The following is an 18,014-nucleotide window of genomic DNA, read 5'->3' as shown; positions in this document are numbered from 1 at the left end:
GAGGCCGCCATCGCCGCCAGGGATGAAGCGGTGGCGGCGGCGGCTAGGGACAGGGCCCGCTTCGTCGCCGACATGGCGGCGATCCAGGCGGCGGTCCAGGCGAACGAGGACGCGGCGGCGGCGGAGGAGGAGGAGGGAGGGGCGGCGGCGGTCGAGGCGCGACGGGCGTCGGCGGAGGAGGCCCTGGCGATGGCCCTGTGGGACAGCGCCCTGGCCTAGGCCCTCGAACGCCACAGGCGGCAGGACGAGATGTCCAGTCGCCGCCGAGCGCGGCGCGCGGAGTGCGCGAAGCGCTCCCGCTTCGACGACGCTGCCAGCCCTTCCGGCGGCCAGTAGTAGGGCGCGCGACTGCGAGTAACCGAGGCCGGTGTAGGCCACGCGACGGCGAGTAGGTACGGACTTTGTAGTTTTAGGTTAACTCGACTAACCATCTCTGTAAAGATGGTTCTTTTGGCCAATCAATAGTAATGAAAAAAAATCTTTTGCTTACCTAGTCACTGCCGACCGGGCCCGGATGTACCCAACGTGGACACATTCCGCGACCGCCGAGCGTCCGCGGAGACGCAACCCCTGGCGCATATTTGGGCCAGGTTTGTGTCTCCGTGGACGGCCCGATCACTTTGCGTCGCCCCGTTGGAGTAGGCCCCAGACGCATTTCCGGTCACGGCGGACGAAAATGGTCGCTCAGCGTCCGTTTCCATCGCGCCGCTGGAGATGCCCTAACGCCCCTGTCCTCGGCGTTGCAAGCCACTATGCAGCGCCCCACTGCAGGGTGTGACACCATTGTTGCTAGGACCCACGCTGCCAGCGTGGCGACGTGTGTGACGTTTTTCTCTGTGGCGTGGCACAATAGTGTGTGGCGTCCTGAAGACAGGCGTGGCAAAAAGAGGTTAGTTTTGTGAAATTGTTTTGTTGAGCGTTTAATTTTCGAATTTGTTTTGTTGTAGGGTTATTTTCGTCGAAATTGCCTCGCCAATTCACCAACTGCATCCGTGACACTGTTGCTAGGAATAGCTATGGTTCCACGATTTGGCACGCAAATGACCGCCGCCATGACCGTTGAGGCCGGGTCCCCGCTGGAACTGGGCGCTGGGCGGCGCCGCCGCAAGACACTCGCCCCTGGCGAGCTGCGTGGTCTTAAGGAGATCTCTGCGGTGAGGGATGCGAGCTGTTTCGACGTTCTCGTGGAGGACGCAGTAACGGATAGTTCTTCCGATGAGTCGTGCGACTCCGACGTTCCTTACAAAGTGGCCCTGGACATGGTCGGATCGCCAAGGGCGCCGGAGTGGTCGACGTTGGTGCGGCGAGGGAACAGATCGGACGAGGAGATGGTGGTCGATTTCTGGTCGGAGCTGGGCTATCCCACTCCGGCGTCGAGGGTCTGGGAGTCTCCCTCGCGGACGGCGAGCGCAGGTACGTTGTCTTCTCGGTCTTGCAGGGCGGTGGAGGTTCCTTGTGGAGGAGTGCCGGCGGCTTCTGAGGTGCTAGTGCCGGTGGTTGGCGGACACCGCCAGGCTGCGACCTCGGCCCAAGGCCTACGGCTGCAGCGGAAGGTGAGGGCGGGGACGTGGCGTGGTCCTATCCCGCCGCGTCGGTTCTCGCCGCCGGCAATCCTTGGACAGTTCATCGCGGCGGCGAACGACGGCAATGCTCCGAAGGTGGGCGCCGTTACGGCCGTGTCCGACGGCGCGTCGTCTGGGGGGCAGTTTCCCTCGCCCGTGCATGGTGGTGGGACCGGGAGTGCCTTCTCGTGGGCCGGGCTAGACCACGTGTTGCGATACCTGTGGATGGACTCGGGTATTCGGTCAACGCTTCACGATCGTCCACAGCCGCCACATCCTTCGTCCACGACTCCTTCGTCCACGCCTCCGACCTCATCGCCGCCTCAGGGATCGTCGTCGCTCCTGGTTTCTCCGCTGTCGTCAATGCCTGGAGAGCCTTCTTCCTCGACAATCTTTTCCCATCGCCCGTCTACGTCTCCGTCAAGGTCTGCGCCGCCCTCGCCTGCTTCATCTTCGAGCTCGCCGACGTCTGCTTCCTCTTCGTCAAGGTCCTCGCCGTGGGTGCCGAGATCTTCATCGTCCCTGCCTAGGTCGAGTTTTGGTTCGCCCAAGCCTTCAAGTGCTGCGTCCCCCGCCTCGACACGTCTTCCGTGGGCGTCGCCGTCTCAAGGTCTGCGGGTCCAGGGGGCTTCTGCGGCTCTCCGTCGGGAGTGGGCGCCTCTGAGGCCACCGTCGTTCGCGGAGATCGCTGCCCGCCCGCCGGCCGGTATGGCAGGGCAGCTGCAGCCTGGGGGCTTTCCCCCGCCACGGGGCTTCAACCCGGTTTCGGCCGACCATGGTGGGTTGGCCCGCATGCCGGTTCCTGGAGGGATACCGCCCGTGCACCCCCCCTTCATCGGTCAAGCGGCTCAAGGAACTCCGAGACCTGCTGCTGCTCCGTTCCGCCCGGCTGTCGGGGCCGCTCAGCCACACCTTGCGGCTGCGCCGGTCGTTGGGTCGCATCTCCCATCGCGGCCGTATTTCCCGCAACCTACGGGTCTCATCCAAGGGGGAGCGGTCATGCCGCAGGGCCCGACGATGCCTCAGCCTCCGGTCATGCCTCCAATGCAGCCTCAGGTTGCCGTCAGGAAGCATAAGAGTAAGAAGAAGAAGACGGTACAGCCTACGACGGTCCAGGGAGGGCCGGTTCTCGCCGCTGGAGCTCGGTCTCTCGGCCAGCCCTCCCTGCAGTCACAGGGCTATGTCTCTCAGGGATCGTTGGCTCCGATGCAAGGGCACCATCACATGTAACAGTTCCCCTATATTCCGTCAGGGTATGAGCAGCACGGGCAATTTGCATCACAGTTTCAGTAGGTACCTGTTCAGACTCAGCTAGGACAGAGTGTGTATGGACAGCCTCAGCAGCAGCCAGGGCCTCAGCCACCTTTGGTGCAGCAGCCGCAGCCTATGGCACCCCAGGCGGGTGCGGTGGTTCCGGCAGCGAAGGTGACCAAAGCAGCTGGTAAGTCCAAGAAGAGTGTTAGGTGTTGGAAATGTGCGGATAATTCTCATGCTGTGAAGGACTGCAAGGTTGACCATTACTATTATATTTGTGATAAGAAGGCACACCCCACAGCTCGCTGCCCTGTGCTTAAGTTACCGCGACCGTCTATTTTTGTTTCTGGGTCTGGCCTTCTGGAGACATATTTTACTGCTTTCCCGGAGTCAGTGGTTAATGATGATCTTGCCCCGACTCAGTCGCCTATTGCTCTTGTAATGGTCAGTGGTGATCTGGTGCCTGCAGATGTGATTGCTAAACAGGTGGCTCGTCGGTGTTCTGACCATCCCACTTGGAAGTGGGAGGCGGTTCCTCATAGTGATATGCAGTTCTTGGTTTCAGTTCCTTCCTTTGATGATCTTGATAGACTTGATGGTATTCAGGTGGGGGTGCCTTCTTTCAGCTCATCTATCTCCATATCCGCTTGGCAGTCAGCAGAGGTTCCTCACAAGGCTGAACTTGAGAAGGTGTGGCTGCACGTCGATGGAGTGCCTCATACGCTGCGACACTTTCTGGGTTTGTGGGCTGTTGGTTCTCTTGTTGGTAAGACTGTTGATGTGGATCTTGTTAGTCTGAGATGCAGGGCGGTGGTGCGTATTCAGGTAGCCATGCTACAGGCTGGGGTTCTTGGGGATCCGTCTGATGAGGCTCGCCCGATTGCTAAAGCTGATGCTGTGGTAAAGTTTAAGTCCTATGAGTTCCACTTCCGCAGGGAGCCTGCAGATTATATTCCAGAGCCGGATTTTGTTCCTTTGGTTTGGGTTAAGAAGGATGATCCTGACGAGGGAGGTGAAGGTGCTCCAGATGGTGGGGAGGATGCTATGGACACTTCGGAGCCGAGAGTGGGGCCTTCAGCTTCTGGGACTTCTCAGGTTCAGCAGGGAGGATCTAGCTCTTCACCGCGTGGGGTTACTCATGCTATGGCCCCTGTGTTTGCTGTCACGCCGTTTAATCCTAATCCGTAGACACCGCAGGCTATTGAGGCGGTAAACAGGTTGCGGGCAGTTAGTCCTTCTTTGGAGGCTTCGCCTTCTGCAGCGGCTACCCCTCGTGTGTCGGCGGATGATTTGCGTTTGGCTCTAGATGCTGCGTGTTCTGGTTCTACTTTTTCTTCTGGGCACCGCTCAAACAGACCAGCTAGAGGTCGGGTATGTACGCTCGCTCGTACTACTCCTGCGGCGGCCAGGCGGGCAACGGCTGCTATGGCCGCTCGCGAGGGAGCTCTTCACGGAGAGGGTCTCATGCAGCATGCCGGTAGGTTGGCTGCGGGAGAGGTGTTGCCGCTTGGGGGGTCTTCTTCGCCCTTACCCCCACGGGCATCCTCACCTGCACCTAGCCGAGGGGAGGCCGAGGTGCTGGCTTCTCCTTCCTCCGCCGCTAGTGGGGGCTCTTCACCGACCCCGCCCCCGCAGACGACGCCTTCGCCACTTGGGCCCGACGGGGCTCGTTCGGCTAACCCCCCTACCGCTGTTGCTGCGGTTGAGGGGGTGTTGTCCCCTTCGCCGCCCAGCCTGGAGAGCCAGCGGATGCCGCCTAGTGCGGCCTTGGGCTTGGACGTCATCGCGACGTCCCCTCCTTCACCTGGGGGCGCGGCTAGACCCCCTCGGGTGGAGCCTGCTAGGGGAGGGTCTACTTCGGCTGCTACCTCCCCTAGGGCTGCCACCACCTCGCGGGCCTCGGGCGTCTCCGCGGTCGCCCCCATTCGTCGAAGTGCTCGCCATGGGGTCGGCATGGATGGGGCGATGGCGACGGATGAAGACTCCATGGCAAAGGCCATGCGTCGCAAGGCGGAGTCAAACCTAGACTTCTCAGGTACGGTTAATAGTTCAAAGTCTTTCTTATCGTTCCCAACACCGCTTATGGCTTCTAAGTTGCATAATGTGGGGCTTTCGTTGGGTTCTTCTATTACTTCTATTGCTGTTTCGGCTAATGCTCTGAGACGTATGGAGTTTGATAGACTCAAATTTACTCCTACAATCTCGAGTAAGTCGAATACCTCTTTTTCTGACGAGGATGAGGAGGAAGCGTACGACGTCTCAGACGGACAGATTCTTTCACACCTTGTTGGAGAGGTGTCGGAGGTCAGTCTAGATGACACCGCTCTGGGCTCTTGTATTGAATTACAAGCTGCTGAGCGTAAATCAAGACTATCATCCATTAAGCGTAATGCATGGCCTAATAAAAAGGCTAAAGTGACTAAATCTCCAACAACAACAACAACCAACAACAACCAAGCCTTTCAGTCCCAAACAAGTTGGGGTAGGCTAGAGTTGAAACCCATAAGATCTCGAAACCAAGTCATGGTTCCGGAACGTGGATAGCTAACTTCCACGCACCCCTATCCATGGCTAAATCTTTGTCGATATTCCAAACCTTCAGGTCTCTCTTAACGGACTCCTCCCATGTCAAGTTTGGTCTACCACGACCCCTCTTAACATTCTCATCACGCTTTATCTGTCCGCTATGCACTGGCGCTTCCGGAGGCCTCCGTTGGATATGTCCAAACCATCTGAGACGATGTTGGACCAGCTTCTCTTCAATTGGTGCTACCCCAACTCTCTCCCGTATATCGTCGTTCCGTACCCGATCCTTTCTTGTGTGGCCACATATCCATCTCAACATGCGCATCTCTGCTACACTTAACTGTTGGATATGTCGTCTCTTCGTTGGCCAACACTCAGCGCCATACAACATCGCAGGTCGGATAGCTGTCCTATAAAACATGCCTTTTAGCTTTTGTGGCACTCTCTTGTCACAGAGTACGCCAGAAGCTTGGCGCCACTTCATCCAACCAGCGTTGATTCGGTGGCCCACATCTTCATCGATATCGACATCCTTCTGCAACATGGACCCCAAATATCGAAAAGTGTCTCTCTCCGGTACCACCTTCCCATCAAGGCTAACCTCTCCCTCCTCGTGCCTAGTAGAACTGAAACTGCACCTCATGTATTCAGTTTTAGTTCTACTAAGCCTAAAACCTTTCGATTCGAGAGTTCGCCTCCACAACTCTAACTTTCTATTAACCCCCGTTCGGCTATCATCGACTAGCACCACATCATCCGCAAAGAGCATACACCATGGGATGTCTCCTTGTATATCCCTTGTGACCTCATCCATCACCAAATCAAAAAGATAAGGGCTCAAAGCTGACCCTTGGTGTAGCCCTATTCTAATTGGAAAGTCATCAGTGTCACCATCGCTTGTTCGAACACTTGTCACAACATTATCATACATATCCTTGATGAGGGTAATGTACTTTATTGGGACTTTGTGTTTCTCCAAGGCCCACCACATGACATTCTGAGGTATCTTATCATAGGCCTTCTCAAAATCAATGAACGCCATATGAAGGTCCTTCTTTTGCTCCCTGTATCTCTCCATCAGCTGTCGTACCAAGAAGATGGCTTCCATGGTAGACCTCCCAGGCATGAAACCAAATTGGTTTTTGGTCACGCTTGTCAACCTTCTTAAGCGGTGCTCAATGACTCTCTCCCATAGCTTCATAGTATGGCTCATCAGCTTGCTTCCACGGTAATTAGTACAAATTTGAACATCCCCCTTGTTCTTGAAGATTGGTACTAAAATACTCCGCCTCCATTCTTTGGGCATCTTGTTTGACCGAAAAATGAGGTTGAAAAGCTTAGTTAGTCATACTATCGCTACGTCTCCAAGGCCTCTCCACGCCTCGATGGGGATACCATCAGGACCCATCGCCTTGCCGCCTTTCATCCTCCTTAACGACTCCTTAACCTCAGACTCCTGGATACGTCGCACAAAGCACATGCTGGTATCATCAAAGGAGTCGTCTAGCTCAATGGTAGAGCTCTCAGCCTCTCCATTGTAAAGATTGTGAAAGTACTCCGCCATCTACGCTTGATCGCCTCATCCTTCACAAGAAGCTGATCATCTCCGTCCTTGATGCATTTGACTTTGTTGACATCCCTCGTCTTCCTCTCCCTAAACTTGGCCGTCTTATAGATGTCCCTTTCGCCTTCCTTCGTGTTTAAACGTTGGTAGAGGTCCTCATACGCCCGACCCCTTGCTTCACTCACCGCCCGCTTTGCATCCTTCTTCGCCACCTTGTACTTCTCCATGTTAGCTGCACTCCTGTCCAGATATAGGCATCTGAAATAGTCTTTTCTCCCTAATAACCTTCTGGACCTCATCGTTCCACCACCAGGTATCCTTAGCTTCCCTTCTACTTCCCCTAGTCACCCCAAACTCCTCTACAGCGACCTTCCGCAAGCAGGTCGCCATACTCGTCCACATCATGTTTGCATCGCCTCCTTCCTCCCAAAGGCCCTCCTTAATAACCCTCTCCCTGAAAGCCTGGGATGTCTCACCCTTGAGCTTCCACCACTTTGTTCTAGCGACTTTGGCGCGCTTACCCCGCTGGACACGGATCCTAAAGCGGAAGTCAGCAACCACCAGCTTATGTTGAGGGACAACACTCTCTCCAGGTATCACCTTACAATCAATGCAGGCGCGTCTGTCTTCTCTTCTAGAGAGGACAAAATCAATCTGGCTAGAGTGTAGACCACTACTGAACATCACTAGATGGGATTCTCTCTTCCTAAAGAGGGTGTTAGCTACGACCATGTCATAGGCTAGAGCGAAGCTCAGGACATCTTCTCCTTCTTAGTTCCTGATGCCATAGCCAAAGCCCCCATGCACCCTTTCAAAACCTGTGTTAGATGTACCCACATGGCCATTGAGGTCTCCTCCTATGAAGAGCTTCTCACCAATAGGTACCCTCCTAACCAAGTCCTCCAGGCCTTCCCAGAACTCCCTCTTGGTGCTCTCATTGTGGCCTACTTGTGGGGCATACGCGCTGATAACATTGAGGACTAAGTCCCCAACAACCAGCTTGACAAGGATCATCCGGTCCCCTTGCCTCTTGACGTCCACAACTCCATCCCTGAGGCTCTTATTGACCAAGATGCCTACTCCATTTTTGTTTGAAGTTGTCCCCGTGTACCACAACTTGAAACCGGTATCCTCCACCTCCTTCGCCTTCTGTCCCTTCCATTTGGTCTCTTGGACTGTTTCAGATGTATGGCATGCTTAAGAATAGAAGAGGTCTGAAGGACTTGGCTAAACACTTACACATCGCTGAAAGCATTAGGGAACATGTTTTAGATTTTGTTGCTATCTCCGAGACGGGGAAACAGAACTACTCAACAAGTTTTATAAATCGCCTGTCAGGCGGGGAAGATCCCGTCCGCCTCGGGGGCGTTCTGGGGGCCTATTAGTTGGAATTCAAGTGCAACCATGGAAATTTTGGATAATTCTGGAGGTGACTTTCATATTAAGTTGCACATCCGGAATAAGTCTGATAATTTCATATGGAGTTTGGTGTCTGTATATGGTGCTGCCCAGGATGTTCATAAACCTGCTTTTCTTCGGGAGTTGGTTAATCTAGCGAAGGATAATCCGCACCCTATCATCATAGGCGGGGATTTTAATTTGCTTAGATACCCTCATGAGAAGAGCAGGGGCAGATTTGACACCCACTGGCCTTTCTTATTCAACGCTGTCATTGACAGTTTGGATTTGAGAGAGGTTTCAATGGGTGGGAGACAATTCACTTGGGCGAATAGTCTCCCCGAGCCTACTTATGAGAAGTTGGATCGCGTATTGACGGACTCAGATTGGGAATTTAAATTCCCTCTAGTATCAGTACGGGTTCTTCCTCGAATTGAAGCTTTGTCAGATCACGCCCCAATTCTGTTATCTACTGGTACACCCTTGCCGCCCCGTAGACGTCCGTTCAAATTTGAACTTGGATGGCTTAATCGGGATGGTTTCTCGGATATGATTAAATGTATTTGGGACAAACCGATTGCTGGAAGCACTCCAATCCAAAGGTGGAATAATAAATTACGCTCCATGCGTAGATACCTTGGAGGGTGGGCTAGGCAGATGTCGGGACAGCTCAAAAAAGAGAAACACAATGTATCATCATGTATTGATGCTTTAGAAGCTCTTGCTGAAGTACGTCCACTGACAATGCATGAGATTGAACTTAAAAGTCAATACAATGCAAAGTTGGTCGGATTACTTCGAGAGGAGGAACTCAAATGGTACCAAAGATCTAAATCCCAGTTCTTGTTAGAAGGAGATTCGAATACGAGATACTTTCATAGTGTGGCCAATGGCCCCCATAGAAAGAAACTCATTCACTCTCTGGTTCAAGATGAGGGTCTGATCGAAGGTCACGAGCAATTAAAGTCCTATATTACTTCTTATTATAAAGGCCTTTTTGGTGCCCCGGAGGATTCTGATGTATCCATGGATGAATCCAGGATTGATGATATCCCCCAAGTGTCTCCTGAAGAAAACACCATTCTTACTTCTCCCTATTCTGAGGAGGAAATAAGAAAAGCGGTATTTCAAATGGAACACAACAAGGCGCCAGGGCCTGATGGTTTCCCGGCTGAATTCTACCAAAGCTTTTGGGACATTATTAAATTTGATCTATTGGACCTGTTTGCTGAACTACACGAGGGACAACTGGATCTCTTCCGTATCAATTTTTATGAAATTATTCTTCTACCAAAGGTTACTGATGCGGAAAGGATTCAGCAATACAGACCAATATACCTTCTAAATGTTTTTTTCAAGATTTTCACAAAAGTTGCTACCATTCGACTAAATTCAGTGGCAGATAAAGTGGTGCATCCCTCTCAGACTGGTTTCATGCAAGGTAGAAACATCCTAGATGGGGTGGTACCTTACGTGAGACAATTCATGAGATGCATCGTAAAAAGTTGAATGGGGTAATACTCAAGATCGACTTTGAAAAAGCCTATGATAAAGTCAAGTGGTCCTTTCTTCAACAGACCCTTAGAATGAAAGGTTTTTCTGAGGATTGGCGTGCTCTAATTAATAACTTTGTTTTTGGTGGGAGTGTTGCCATTAAGGTCAATGATGACATTGGTAAATACTTTCAAACCAGGAAAGGGTTAGGCAAGGTGATCCACTATCACCAATGTTATTTAACATTATGGCGGATATGCTTGCAATTATTATAGAGCGCGCTAAATTTGATGGTCAAATTGAAGGTGTAGTCCCCCACTTGGTTGATGGCGGCTTATCCATCCTTCAGTACGCTGATGACACAATTCTATTTATGGATCATGACTTGGAAAAGGCACGAAATCTGAAATTAATTCTTTCAGCATTCGAGCAGTTGTCCGGTCTTAAGATTAATTTCCATAAGAGTGAATTGTTTTGTTTCGGTGAAGCCAACTCATATGCTGAATTATTTGGCTGTGGGATTGGTTCTTTCCAATTAGCTATCTGGGTATTCCGATACACTATCGGAGACTCACTTTGGCTGAATGGAAAATTGTTGAAGAAAGACTTCAAAAACGTCTTACTAGTTGGAAAGGAAAATTACTATCCCTTGGTGGAAGATTAGTTCTCATTAATTCAGTACTCACAAACATGGTACTGTATATGATTTCTTTCTTCCAGTTACCAAAAGGAGTCTTGCATAGATTGGACTATTTCCGATCAAGATTCTTTTGGCAAGGGGATAGTGAGAAGAAAAAATACCGATTGACTAAATGGAGTGTTGTATGCCGTCCGAAAGATCAAGGTGGACTTGGTGTTCACGACCTTGAAGTTAAGAACAGGGCTTTGCTCGGTAAATGGCTAGCCAGGTTGTTAACAGAGGATGGGGTATGGCAACAACTTTTGCGGAAAAAGTACGTTGGCTCAAAGGCGATATCCCAGCTTTTGTCGAAACCTGGAGATTCACACTTTTGGGCTGGCATCATGGCAACAAAGAAGCACTTTTTCCCATTTGGGTCCTTCTCCATTAAGAATGGGGCGGAGATACGTTTATGGGAGGATATATGGTTGGGAACAACCACTCTTCGTGAACAGTATCCGGCCTTGTATACTATTGTTCGTCACAAAGGGGATACTTTGAAGAAGGTGATGGAATCTTCTCCCCCCTCTATGACGTTCAGGCGTGATCTTGTCGGTCCTAGGCTAGATTCTTGGAATGAACTGCTTCAACGGTTAGGTTCTATCCAGCTAGTTCCGGGGATGGATGAATTCCGTTGGAGTCTAACCAAAAATGGCATATTTTCGGTTAGCTCCATGTACAAAGCACTATGCATATCTACACAACCGGTTTTAAATAATAAATCCATCTCGAAGATGAAGATACCTCTCAAAACAAAGGTCTTTGCATGGTATCTTCGGAGAGGTGTGATTCTTACTAAAGATAACCTTGTTAAGCGCAACTGGCAAGGCTGTATGAAATGTGTGTTCTGTCACGAGGAAGAGACAATAAAACACCTTTTCTTCGACTGTCGTGTTGCTAGGTCTATATGGTCAATCATTCAGATAGGTTCTACCTTATATCCTCCCTGTAGCATTGCAAACATTTTTGGCAATTGGCTTAATGGGGTGGATTCTAGGTACAAAATGATTATCAGAGTGGGAGCGATTGCGGTTGCATGGTCGCTGTGGCTATGTAGGAATGACAAGGTTTTTAATGACAAAAATTCTTCCCTCATGCAGGTCATCTACCGGTGTACGGCTTTGCTCCGTTCATGGTCACCACTTCAACGTTTGGAGGATCGCGACATCTTTATGGAGGTGTCTACACGATTGGAGAACACGGCCACAGAGTTTATTTCCCAATATGGGTGGCTGCATAGTAGGCGAATTGAAGCCAACGGAGTGTCATAATAGTTGGCTTCTATCTTTATCATTTTTTGTATCACATATAGATGGATCCTTGACTTCAGAATGGTTGTGTGCATCCTGGTTATGCAGAGGCTGGGTGTAATACTTAAAACTAGTTTTAAGTAATAAAGCGCCCCCTTATCGAAAAAAATAAGGGAGGTCGCCCATTATGGGCAGGGCTGCAATTTTATATACTAGTGGTCTTAAGATTTGATGTATTAGTTGTCGGATATTATGCCAAACATTGGTTAGATATAACCGCGAAATACGGCATATCTTCGGATACATATGATATTTGTAAAACCATATACGTTTTCGTATCCGTTATCTACTAGTTGTATGCGTGATCATATCCATTAACTATCCGACCGAATCTGTTTTCTCCTTCCGTAAGCCTCTGGTTGGTCGATCGGTCGGAAATAATCCGTTTCATTTCCGCCCCTACATCCAACGAGCAAGGTCAAGATTTCTAGCGAACGGCGTCGGAGAAGAATGTTGCGATTCCAGCAACTCCTGCCCCTAGCAAGCCTTCTATGGCAGAGATGTAATTCAAGACCCGCAGGTGCTTCTCTACGACTCCACGGAGCAAGGGGAGTCCTCCCTCAGTGGCTCCTCGTCGTTCCTACTTTCTAGGGGATCATGTCTTAGAGAGAAATATTTGGCACAAGTGTTAATTGATGGTTAGATAAGATAAGTTAAGCATGAAGTTACTATTTGTTCCTTAAGAATGTGTTTGTGTGTTGATTTTTTTATTTACGAGTCTTACTTGTTCTTTTGTAAAATAGATTTTTTTCAAAGGTTTTTAAAAAAATTAACACTCAGCTTGATGAGCTAGTCCTAAATCACCCGCTTGTGTAAAACTTCATCACTTGAACAAGTTTTATGAAAAAATTTAAATTTTCCCAAAATTTGCATGCATGAATGCAATACGCACATATATTTTCTATCCATTTTAAGTCTCTTAAACTTAGGGATGTTACACTTACCTTTCCCAATCCCAGTTTTGAAGGGCTCTTTAGAAAAGGGGCGCGGTTAACATAAAAAATCCACGAAAGAAATCATGCTAGGGTCTTGTGAATCTATACATCTTATAAAACAAAACCCCACTAAGTGCAACTAATATTTGTCTATCTCAACATGCAAGCTATCCACATCACCTACTTCCTTAGCCAATTATTTGTCCACCTCAGCCCACTAATGGTAGTCCTTAATTATTATTTATCTCTATATGCAAGATATTTAGATTATCTATTTTAACCATTAAACTAGCAATGCCATTCTTTTTTATTTGTCGCTCGATTGATAATATCGCACCCTCATGCTATATCATTACATAGTTAAGTTATGTGCAACTTGAACACCAAATAATTTTGGCAACCAAATAAACTCTTTGCAAATTAAACTCAGTATTAATTATGAGATCTTATATACGTAACCATATAGGATATTTTTAAAAACATAATGCCGCAATGTGCTTGTATTTTTCATGCAAGCCATCCATATCATTTGGTTCTACAGTCTGTTGATTTCACCTTATCTAAATCAATCACGTACTCAGATTTGAAATATAACAATCTTGAAATTTTTAAATACTTATCCATTTCATGGCTATTAAATTTAGTGTCTCAGCTATTATGACCAACTAAATATTGCATATTATATAAACCAAGTTTTATGTGTTTTATTACATTTCTTAAAGAGATACCCGCTGCAACGCGCGGGGTATCGTTCTAGTTTCTAAAGTACCCGCCCCATTTTTAATAGGTGTATCTATTTTGTATGTAAATTCCTTAATGTTAGCCGTATTTCGGTTTAAGCTAGCAAGCCGATTCTATCATCATGTATTCTCAACGCAAATAGATGTGAGAATTGCATTCATGCATGCATATATATATGTAGAGTTATATGTAGAGTCAGATGCCGATTCTATCATCATGTATTCTCAACAACCACCATTTAACCATGTTTTCTCTACTGGGCATATAATTATTTTTAAGAAATATACTAAATGCCCTGTATAAAGAAGAAGGAAACAATAAACTTAGGGCATCTCCAGCGGGCCGACCCAAATCGGTGACCCAAACGGTCTGTTTCTGTCTGTTTGGGTCGGCCCACGGACTGGATGCGTCGCGCGGTCTGGCTTACCCGGACAGGACGCGCAGCGGCGTGACCCATTCAGTCCGCTGACGATTTTCATGTCCTTGGCAGTTGGCCAATTTTATTTCAAATTAAAACACAAAATGATAGCAATTGAGAAGCATTATATGTGGCAAACATATGTCTGGGCCCTCCAGGCAGCGCCAACTAGTGGCAAGTGTCTCTGGATAGTGAAAATTTAGAAAATATCTTACAATATATCCAAAAAGTGGCAAGCTTCACCCAAAAAGTGGTACTTTCACCTAAATGGCAACCATCTATGCCAATACTGATGGGATTCATAGCATAGAAAACAAAAAATTCCTACCGCAAGAACAAATAACAAGCCAAGATCTAATCTAGTAGATGGTAGCAACGAAATAAATATCATGAGAATAACCCCCAAAGATTCCAAAGCCGACAAGATTAGATCTCGTTGTTGATGTAGTCGATCACTTGCCGCTTGCAAAAGCGCGTAGAAGATCTTGACGGTGCCACAATCGGGCAGCACCTCCGCACTCGGTCACACATACGGTGTTGATGACGACGTCCTTCTCCCCATTCTAGCGGGCGGCGGATGTAGTAGATCCTCCTCGGAATCCCGCCAGCACGACGGCGTGGTGACGGTGGTGGTGGAGATCTCCGGCAGGGCTTCGCCGTAAGCACTGTGGGAGAAATAAGAGGAGGGGGGAGAGGGCGGCTAGGGTTTGGGCGCAGGGTGGTGCTGCGACTTGGGGAGCTATGGCTGCGACTTGAGGTGCCTTTGGGGTGTCCCTTGGTCCCTTTAAATAGGTGGCCAAGCCCCTTGGGTCATCCATAAACCTGCCCCCAAGTTTGACTGAATTCCGATCGGTTTCCAGTTCCGAAAACCTACTCCTTCTCGAACTCTTCTGCCAATTCCAAAATTGCATTAAGGAAATACTTATTTTCCTTTAAGGCAACGTGGTTGCACCTATTATGGAACCCTCCGGACTTCCTTAGACATCCCAGGTCGTCCCGGGCACTTCCGGAACCTTCCATAATATTCCGAACTATTCCGGTCCTTCCAAAACCTTCTAGAAGTTCCGGTCAAAACACCGGTCTTTTTCTGAACCCCTTAAAATGACTTCCCATATATGAATCTTATTCTTCGGACCATTCCGAACCTCCTCGTGATGTCTCGGATCCCATTCGAGACTCCGAACAACATTCGAGCTCCATTCCATATTCCATATCTACTTAAAACGACATCAAACCTTAAGTATGTCACCCTACGGTTTGAGAACTATGCGGACATGATCGAAACTCCTCTCCGATCAATAATTAATAGCGGGACTTGGAGATCCATAATAGCTCCCACATATTCAACGATGACTTCGTGATCGAAAGAACCATTCACATAAAATACCGATTCCCTTTGTCACACGATATTTTACTTGTCCGAGGTTCGATCATCGGTATCTCCATACCTAGTTCAACCTTGTTACCGACAAGTACTTTTTACTCGTACCGTGGTATGTCATCTCTTGTGACCTAGTCACATGCTTGTGATGACCCACAAGTATAGGGGATCGCAGCAGTCTTCGCGGGTAGTATAACCCAATTTATTGATTCGACACAAGGGGAGACAAAGAACACTTTGAAGCCTTAACAGCGGAGTTGTCAATTCAGCTGCACCTGGAAACAGACTTGCTCGCAAGAGTTTATCAGTAGTAACAGTTTTATAGCAGTAGCAGTAGTGAAATAACAGCAGCAGAGTAACAGAGACAGCAGTAGTGATTTTAGTAAACAGCGGGATTAAAATACTGTAGGCACGGGGACGGATGACGGGCGTTGCATGGATGAGAGAAACTCATGTAACAATCATAGCAAGGCATTTGCAGATAATAATAAATGGTGTCCAAGTACAAAACAATCAATAGGCATGTGTTCCAATTATAGTCGTACGTGCTCGCAATGAGAAACTTGCACAACATCTTTTGTCCTACCAGCCGGTGGCAGCCGGGCCTCAAGGGAATCTACTGGATATTAAGGTACTCCTTTCAATAGAGTACCAGAGCAAAGCATTAACACTCCGTGAACACATGTGATCCTCACATCACTACCATCCCCTCCGGTTGTCCCGATTCTTGTCACTTCGGGGCCATTGGTTCCGGACAGCGACATGTGTATACAACTTGCAGGTAAGACCATAAACAATGAATATCTTGATGAAACAATAACATGTTCAGATCTGAGATCATGGCACTCGGGCCCTAGTGACAAGCATTAAGCATAGCAAGTTGCAACAATATCATCAAAGTACCAATTACGGACACTAGGCACTATGCCCTAACAATCTTATGCTATTACATGACCAATCTCATCCAATCCCTACCATCCCCTTTGGCCTACAGCGGGGAAATTACTCACACATGGATCGGGGAAACATGGCTGGTTGATGGAGAGGCGTCGGTGGTGATGATGGCGATGATCTCCTCCAATTCCCCGTCCCGGCGGAGTGCCAGAACGGAGACTTCTGGCTCCCGAGACGGAGTTTCGCGATGTGGCGGCGTTCTGGAGGCTTTCTGGCGACTTCGACTTCTCCCCATGCGTTTTTAGGTCAAAGGCCATATATAGTCCGAAGGAGGGCGTCGGAGGCCGGCCGAGGGGGCCACACCACAGGGCCGCGCGGGCCCCCCCTGGGCCGCGCCGCCTTATGGTGTGGGGCCCTCGGGCCTCCACCTGACTTGTCCTTCTGACTCCGTCAGTTTTCTGGGAAAATAGGGCCTTCTGCATAAATTCCGAGGATTTTCCTGAATGTTGTATTTCTGCACAAAAACGAGACACCAGAGCAGTTCTGCTGAAAACAGCGTTAGTCCGTGTTAGTTGCATCCAAAATACACAAATTAGAGGCAAAACAATAGCAAAAGTGTTCGGGAAAGTAGATACGTTTTGGACGTATCAACTCCCCCCAAGCTTAGCTTATTGCTTGTCCTCAAGCAATTCAGTTAACAACTGAGCGATAAAAGAACTTTCACGAACACATTTGCTCATATGATGTATATATTCTCATGCTATGGCTAATACTTAAGCAGCTCATAATGAGATGCCTACAAATAAGATCATCTAACAGCTATGTCAATCATGGAGAGGTACACTAGTAGGAAAACCCTTATAGGCGGAGCTTATTTCTGTGGCGCACCACCAAAAATGCGCCACAGAAAGTTATTTTGTGGCGCACCAGACACGGTGCGTCACAGAAATAGCTTAATTTTGTGGCGCACTAGGGATCCATGCGCCACAGAAATTTGGTGGGGCCAGCCCCAATCATTGGTTTCACTATTTCTGTGGCGCACAGGATCACGTGCGCCACAGAAATAAGACATTCTGTGGCGCACTGGCCTGGTGCGCCACTGAATTAAGACTTTACGTGGCGCACCGGTCTGGTGCGCCACTGAATTAATACTTTCTGTGGCGCACGTGGGATGGTGCGCCACAGAAAGCCTTATTTCTGTGGCGCACATGAGTTCCATGCAACTCCACCCCACCCCCCCCCCCCCCCCGTGGATCGCCTTTTTAACCTCTGTAAAAAATATAAAAAATAGATAAAAATTTCAAAAAATAAATCCCTTCAAGATGCCTATGTATTATGTCATCTTTTACCACTGAGAATTAACAAACAATAATTTCGACTTTTTTTGCAAAATTACGTGGGAAAATCATCAAAGTGGATTTCTGGTTGCATACGAACTCGAAAAAAACGCATAATATATCAAAATGTTCCCACGAAAAATCTACATCCGAATTCACCCGGGCTTGCCCGGTTGGACAATTTTTAGAATCTACAGATTCGAAAAGAGTAAAAAGTTACGGGCAGTTAAAGATTTTTTGCTGCAAAATACAAAAAAAAGAAAAAAAAATTCTGTGGCGCACCAAGTGCCCATGCGCCACAGAAATAACGTTCGAAATTTGAAATTTCTGGCGCCCACTTCTCCTTCTCTCCTCCATTTCTCCACTTCTCCCCTTCTCCCATTCTCCACTTCTCCCCTTCTCCTCCTCTCCTCTTCTCTTCCTCTCCTCCACTTCTCCACTTCTCCCCTTCTCCTCCTCTTCTCTTCCTCTCCTCCACTTCTCCACTTCTCCTCTCTCCTCTCCTACACCGGCGACCAACT

At 48.7% G+C, this 18,014-nt stretch overlaps 2 protein-coding genes across 2 annotated transcripts; both read right to left on the bottom strand.

The window, feature by feature from the left end:
• Positions 1-7,134: 7,134 nt before the first annotated feature.
• LOC139835621 (uncharacterized) lies at positions 7,135-7,638 on the bottom strand. The gene has a single exon (XM_071825482.1). The coding sequence runs from the start codon at positions 7,636-7,638 to the stop codon at positions 7,135-7,137; it is 504 nt and encodes a 167-aa protein (XP_071681583.1).
• A 39-nt stretch (positions 7,639-7,677) lies between these two features.
• LOC139835620 (uncharacterized) lies at positions 7,678-8,149 on the bottom strand. Its single transcript, XM_071825481.1, has 2 exons — positions 8,146-8,149; positions 7,678-8,081 (listed from the first exon to the last, which is right to left on the bottom strand). The coding sequence occupies exons 1-2, from the start codon at positions 8,147-8,149 to the stop codon at positions 7,678-7,680; spliced, it is 408 nt and encodes a 135-aa protein (XP_071681582.1).
• Positions 8,150-18,014: the final 9,865 nt, after the last annotated feature.

Source organism: Lolium perenne, chromosome 2 (genome assembly GCF_019359855.2).
Source record: "Lolium perenne isolate Kyuss_39 chromosome 2, Kyuss_2.0, whole genome shotgun sequence".
Lineage (NCBI taxonomy): Eukaryota > Viridiplantae > Streptophyta > Magnoliopsida > Poales > Poaceae > Lolium > Lolium perenne.
This window is presented reverse-complemented; position numbering and strand designations above follow the sequence as displayed.

What these genes read in the sequence shown, in the direction of transcription:
- LOC139835621 (XM_071825482.1), bottom strand. Translation starts at nt 7,638, where the DNA reads ATGGTCGTAGCTAACACCCTCTTTAGGAAGAGAGAATCCCATCTAGTG.